This window comes from Miscanthus floridulus, chromosome 13 (genome assembly GCF_019320115.1).
Source record: "Miscanthus floridulus cultivar M001 chromosome 13, ASM1932011v1, whole genome shotgun sequence".
Lineage (NCBI taxonomy): Eukaryota > Viridiplantae > Streptophyta > Magnoliopsida > Poales > Poaceae > Miscanthus > Miscanthus floridulus.
Genome location: NC_089592.1, coordinates 88,001,390 through 88,007,972, shown reverse-complemented (window position 1 = coordinate 88,007,972; position 6,583 = coordinate 88,001,390). Strand labels below are relative to the sequence as shown.

The 6,583-nt window shown below is 53.2% G+C and overlaps 2 protein-coding genes across 2 annotated transcripts; both read left to right on the top strand.

Moving 5' to 3' along the window:
* Positions 1-480: 480 nt before the first annotated feature.
* Positions 481-3,553, top strand: LOC136501695 (transcription factor BIM2-like). Its single transcript, XM_066497219.1, has 8 exons — positions 481-709; positions 844-967; positions 1,647-1,716; positions 1,868-2,002; positions 2,106-2,310; positions 2,432-2,579; positions 2,750-2,882; positions 2,977-3,553. Exons 1-8 carry the CDS (start codon positions 616-618, stop codon positions 3,088-3,090), a joined length of 1,023 nt encoding a protein of 340 aa, XP_066353316.1. The 5' UTR covers positions 481-615; the 3' UTR covers positions 3,091-3,553.
* A 1,111-nt stretch (positions 3,554-4,664) lies between these two features.
* On the top strand, positions 4,665-6,110 carry LOC136500931 (dof zinc finger protein MNB1A-like). Its single transcript, XM_066496409.1, has one exon. The coding sequence runs from the start codon at positions 4,805-4,807 to the stop codon at positions 5,702-5,704; it is 900 nt and encodes a 299-aa protein (XP_066352506.1). The 5' UTR covers positions 4,665-4,804; the 3' UTR covers positions 5,705-6,110.
* The last annotated feature ends 473 nt before the right edge of the window (positions 6,111-6,583 follow it).

Genomic DNA, 6,583 nt, shown 5'->3' with positions numbered 1-6,583 from the left:
TTGGCAAATAGTGTTCAATCATGGACTAATTAGGCTCAAAACGTTCGTCTCGCAATTTCCAACCAAACTGTGCAATTAGTTTTTTTTCGTCTACATTTAATGCTCCATGCACGTATCGCAAGATTCGATGTGATGGATACTGTAGCACTTTTTTGGATTTTAGGGTAGCAACTAAACACGCGCTAAATTTGCAGTATATCTATATATTAAAAGTAACAACAACATAACTTATAATTTGGAAGGGACGAGGTAGATGTTAATATGCTTTTTAAAAGATCATGAAAGGTAAAGGAATTTGACTTCACACGAAAGCAAAGTGAACTAGTACAATTTGAAACGCGGGTTACATTTTCCTTTGAAAATCATGTATTTTCATTATAATAGTACATAGAAAAACTTATCATTATGTTGGTGAGTATGCTACGCATTGCAAACCTCCGATCATTCGAGGAACAAACGCCAGAGACAAAAGGTGGCAAATAAAGAGTAGCTAAAGGCGTGTGCTTTCCGCTCTGTCTGTTTGTCCACTTGGCAGGTCACCCGTGGTCGCTCCCCTTCGCCGTCGCCTCCGCCAGGCCGCAGAGGCCGCCGGAGCGGAAGGCGTGCGGCGGCTTCATGGACGCCGGCTCTAGATCCAGCGGCGGCGCGGGATTCGACGACGACGACGACGGCCTCGCCGCCCGCCGCGAGGTCTCCTCCTCGCTCAAAGGTAGCGCACCTCAATTATGCTAAATCTGGTTCTTTTGTTCGTGTTGTTGGAGCTGTTTGGTCGGTTCGATGGTGAAAAGAGGCGATTCTGACGGGGTTCTGGTGCTCTTTATTTCTGTTCTTTCCGCGTTCCAGAACTCAGGGCGGAGGCTAAGGGCGGGAGCTGCAGCGGCAGCGCCGGGACGGACCAGCTGCCCAACACGCCATGCTCCAAGCACTCCGCCACGGAGCAGCGCAGGCGCAGCAAGATCAATGACAGGTGGGCTGACGCAGCTTTCCTAGTTCATCATTCAGAAATAGGAATAGTTGGTAGTACCCGTACTGTTTCTTTGTTTCGTCGCCTGCTGGCGTGTCCTATATATATATCTCTTATATATATAGCACAAAAATATTAGTATATGTTACCAAGCACATTTTCGCTGTTTAATATTGTGATGTCAAGCTTTTCCTGAGAGCCTTTATGATAAGCCCGCCGACGTTGTTTCCTTGTGAGAGAAAACACTGTACAAGAAGACAACAAGTATGCTGCAGTAGCAATTTGGTTTGGCTAGGAAAAAGTACGTCTGGGATGCAGACATGCAGTGATGATGATGGTGGCTCTGCTGTTTTTTGTAGAGCTAGGATAATTGGGTAAATATTAAATTGTGTAGTAGATGTGGTTAGAGGCCTGTTTCTCACCCGCGGATTGAGAATCTGAGATATATGTTTCATGGGCGTCATGGTACGAGGTGTTCAGAAATCATGTGCTACTGACCCTGAAGAGTACTAGCACAAGTGGATCTTTAGCTCCATATGTATTGTGATTAGAAATGTTCTGTTTTTTCCTCTGTACTTATTTCCTGATAAGATATTATTGTATGGCACTAAGCAATAAGCACTGTTCAGAGCACTAAACATGCATTTGACCTAACTTTTCTACTCCTGTCATCCTCTAACAGGTTTCAGATACTTAGAGAAATTTTGCCCCAAAACGATCAAAAGCGAGACAAAGCGTCATTTCTACTTGAGGTAAGACATGACAGCATTTTATTCTTTTCAGGCAAAGACATTGCAGCAGTTACGTCAGCATAATCTGTTCCCATCTGATATTTTACTAATCCGTCAACAATTGCTTTACATCTAATATTTTACTAATCCGTCGACAATTGCATTAATGCAGGTCATTGAATACATACGGTTTTTGCAAGAGAAAGTAGAAAAGCACGAGGCTTCACAACCAGAGTGGAACCAAGAAAATGCAAAGATCATGCCGTGGTCTAACATCTACTTCCGGTCTTCCTGGAAAAAATCACAGGTATGCTTTCAGCACAACTTTACCTTCTGCACAGGGAAGCTTCTGAGGGCTGAGGATGAGATTTTAACCAGCCCCTTGTCTGCATCTTATCCATGTGCTGCAGAACAAGGACGAAGTAAACGGAGATACGGCCTCCGATCCATCACAAGTCATAAAAAATGGCTCCTCCCCACGGTTTCCTTTCGCTGCAAAGCCTGAGGACCCTAACAATGCAGGTGCATTTGAAACCGCCTCCGGTGCGCAGGAACAGGTAGGACCAAAGGGTTGTGCGCCTTACAAACAAGCTGAAACTCACAATAATCCTACAAGTATGCCTTTCTTGACCCAGTTAGCGTCCTACAATCTGCAACAGTTTTATGCACTCCTCGTCATTATTAGAGCTTTTAATTGTTTCTGTAGTTCACGGAAGATGTTTTCATCCTTGTGCAGACAATGTTGCCTCCCAGCAAGCAACACAAACACAGTTGACAAATTCATCACCCTCAGACGACTTGGCAGGCCACAATGGGATGCTGAACAACCCTGAGTTGGCAATAGATGAGGGGACAATCAGCTTGTCAAGCCAATATTCCGAAGGGTATGTACCATCAGTGGATACTAACAAAAAATATATATTTTTTTCTTTCAAAAGTTTACATAAAAAAAAACATCTGTTTCTTGCTTCTTCTTCTTTTTTGCAACGCTTGAACTCTGTATAATTTCTCACTGAAACGTCTTGATTCTATTTTGCCCCTCCCCTTATAACAGCTTGCTTACTACCTTGAATCTTGCGCTGCAAAACTCGGGAGTAGATTTGTCACAAGCTAGCATCTCGGTGCAGATCAATCTTGGTAAGCGTGCTATCAAGAGGTGCAATCCTGGGTCAAACTCCACCTCCAAGGTAGTATATTTGGTTTCATTGTCAAAACATTGTTGTAGCCTGTGCTGCTTTTACTCGCAAAATTCTTACAGATACCCAACCCTTCGCGTTACAGGATCACATCAACCAAGCGTCTCACGATCAAGAGGTTGGGCAGCAGCTAATAAGGTCAGTGGATGGCGCTAGAGAACACTCGCGGGCAACTAAGCGGCACAGATCAGAGAGATAACAGCCGCTGGCTGGCTGGTCATTGCCGACGCCAAGATAAAAAAAAAATTTGGCTGTCCCCCCACAGCGAGAGCCTAGAGGGGAGCCTCGATGGATGCTGCGTGTATGCTAAGCCGCCCGTGACGGGCAGGCGATGACACGGGGACTACGCTTCTGCTGCTGCATTCTTCGATTGAATATTGATTCGATCGCGTCTAGTGCTAGGCTGCTGCTTCCGTCGCGGACTGTGAAGCTGCTCTTGTTCATAGCATAGGTTTCCATTCTTGTGTATGAGGATGAGAAGTTGCCACTCCCCTCTGTGAGACTGCGAGTCTGTGACAGAGACAGACCTCCCTTGTAGGTATAGCGTAGCGTAGCGTACATACATGTTGTTCTGATGCTCGGTTCGGTTCTTTCGCGGTTTCGCCGGCCACTGTGCAGTGCAGCTGCTGGCTGCGCCAAAGTGAAACACATCAAATGTTGTGCTGTTACCAGTTGCCTTCTGTTCTGTGCAGCCGTCTCTCTCTCTCTCAAGATGGCACTGCCGCCGCGCTGTCACACACACACTCTCGCTGCATTCCTGTGTATTATTATTACTAGCAGCAGCATGTAAGGTGGCAGTAACACTGGTTGCTAGGAATGGGATGGTGTTGCAGCCAAGGCAATTACGCGAGCGGAGTGGCGTCTGCCGTGTGGCGCACCAGCACGGAAGGAAGGCTCGAGGGACAGCGTGCCGTGTTGGCATTGATGTATGTGGTTGAGATTTGGCGAGCGCCGAGTGGAGGCCGGGGCGGCAGAAATCTCGCATCGCGTGATGATTACCTGGGATGGGACGACCTCCTGATACCGGAACTGGAACCCTTGGAAGAAAGCATGTGATTTCACTCCCTGGTAGGTTGCCGTCTCCATCGATCGCGTCGACCGTCGAGGATCGGATCTCCGTCCCTCCCTGATAGGAGTGGAGTACTTGCTTTCATCGGAATTCGTCACAAGGTAAGGCAGAGGGGCCGGGAGTGCGCGCCAGATATCCTCCAGCCCCGTGATCTGGTCGGAACAATTTGACCCTCTTCGACGCTCACCAGCGCCCACTCCTCGTGGCTCTGATCGGATGGAAGAGGGAGGCAGGCAGCCTGTCCGTCGCCGGCCGTGCATATGCCGACGTTCCGTTGCCAGGAGCAGGTGGCTGGGCCCCACGGCGCAGGAGGCACGCACTACCCAGTAGCCAGTAGGCGGGCACCAGCCAACGCAGGCGTCTCCACAAGTGGGACCCTCCGGTGGGGACGGTACTACCGAGCCTGGCCCCCACCCCCACGCCTCGCCTGGCCTAGCCTAAGCAGCCCCTAGCCCCCATACCCTGACATGGCGCGCCCCAGAACCACCCGACCCAGCCGCCGGTGGCCGACACGCCGCATAGTCCCCCTCACCCGCCGCCGCACCGTCACCGACACGCGGGCCAGGAGACGGCACAGCCGGGGGCGGGCGCCCGGCCGCTGTCGCCGGGCGACCGCGCTAGAGTCCGCGCGCGCGTACGGCACGTCGCCGTCGATGGACCGCCTGCTGCTGTACGGGGCTGGCTGGGTTGGCCACTAGTAGCGCTGACGCGGCGGGCCACGGGAGGTCGCGTCGATTCGCAGCAGGCAGGCAGGCAGCAGCGCGCCGCCCCCCTCACGTCACGCGCCGTGGGCTTCCGCCCCTCCCTGCCTGCTACATGGGACCCACCCGCGTCCTGGCAACGGATGGATGACGTGACCACGTCGCCATCCTCCGTAACGGCGACCGCGACCATAAGAGAGAAGGCAAAGCCTGCCCCGGCGGCAACCGTCCCCTCCTTTCAACTCAGTGCTTTCTCTCTCTCTCCACCCAGGGGTCCGCGCGCATCGCAGGCAGGCACGACGGCGCCGTCGCGCATGCAGGAGGCGTCATCTGCGGCGGCCGAGCCCGGCCGGCGGCCGGCGCAGCATCAGTTCGCGGGCGTCGACCTCCGCCGGCCCAAGGGGTACGCCGCGGCGCCGGTGGAGGCATCACCGGCGGTAGCCAAGGTGGCCGAGGGCGGCGAGGGGGACCCGTGCCCTCGGTGCGCGTCGCGGGACACCAAGTTCTGCTACTACAACAACTACAACACCTCCCAGCCGCGCCACTTCTGCAAGGGCTGCCGCCGCTACTGGACCAAGGGCGGCACGCTGCGCAACGTCCCCGTCGGAGGCGGCGCCCGCAAGAAGCCCTCGTCGACGTCGTCCTACGCGGCCGCCGCCGACGCCGACAACAAGCCGCCCAAGAAGAAGCCCGCCAGCAAGAAGCGCCGCGTCGTGGCGCCGGCCCCGGAGCCCGCCCCCGCCGCCGACTCCGCCAAGACGACCACCACCACCGACGGCGCGAGCGAGATCACCACGGAGACTGCTGCGCCTGCCCCGGCGGCGGCGGCGGAGGGCTCCGACTCCCTGGCGCACCTGCTGCTGCAGCCCGGGGCGGAGGAGGCCGTCGCGCTCGGGCTCTCCGATTTCCCCTCCGCTGCCGGGAAGGCGGTGCTGGAGGACGACTCGTTCGTGTGGCCCGCGGCGTTCGACCTGGGCACGTGCTGGGCCAGCGCCGGGTTCGCCGACACCGACCCCGCCAGCCTCTTCCTCAACCTCCGGTGACAGTGACGCGGTCGCGGCGCCGAGGCGTCCTCCTGCTCTGCTCAGTCAGGTGTGGGTTTTCCGGCCGGCCTGCCTGACTGGAACCTGATCAGTGGAAGGAAATGGAGTGCTTCTGTTCTTCTCCTCCTCTTGTTGCAGTTGATTAATTTAGTGGTGGTAAGGTACATGACGAGTTGACGGCATGGCTCCGTTCCGCTCGCTGAGTGTCGGCTGAAAAACACTGTTCTATGGTTGTGCGGGAGAAAAACAGTGACCAGCCAAGTCGAATATGAGGACCGATGGCGGCGACGATAGTAATTTTCTACTATGTGTGACCTGAGAGATCATGGCGGCGGCGACGACGACCTTGATTTTTAGCTTCTGAGAAGGTCAACTAGTGGCCTCTGTATGATTTTAGTTTTACTCATGAACTCATCAGATGGCTATGGCTAACTCATCATCAACAGCTTCATTTCTACTCTGATATGGGGTTGTTTCGTCGTCTGTCTGTCCATAAACTAGACTGGGCTTTGTTTGCCATGATTTATTTTGAGTCTACTAAACAATTATGTGTTTTATGCAGTTTCAACACATGAATTTTTTTACACTATAAAATTAAGATCTAACAACCTCTATCCTCCTTCTACCTCCAGTTTTCTTCTATCTTCAGACAATCACAAGATCATATATTCACATATCACAAGAAATATTTTTTTTCTATGCAACGATAAGAGGACAAATCGTGTCCAGGTCTGATCGAAGCGAGGGGCCAGGAGGACTACTACGCGACTAACGGATCGGATTTAGGGACGAGTCAGTCCCAGTCGTCAGGCCGGCCGGTCTCCAGTGCCTAGAACCGCGCCACGGCATGGTCCACTGACCACGGCTGCCGGGACGTTG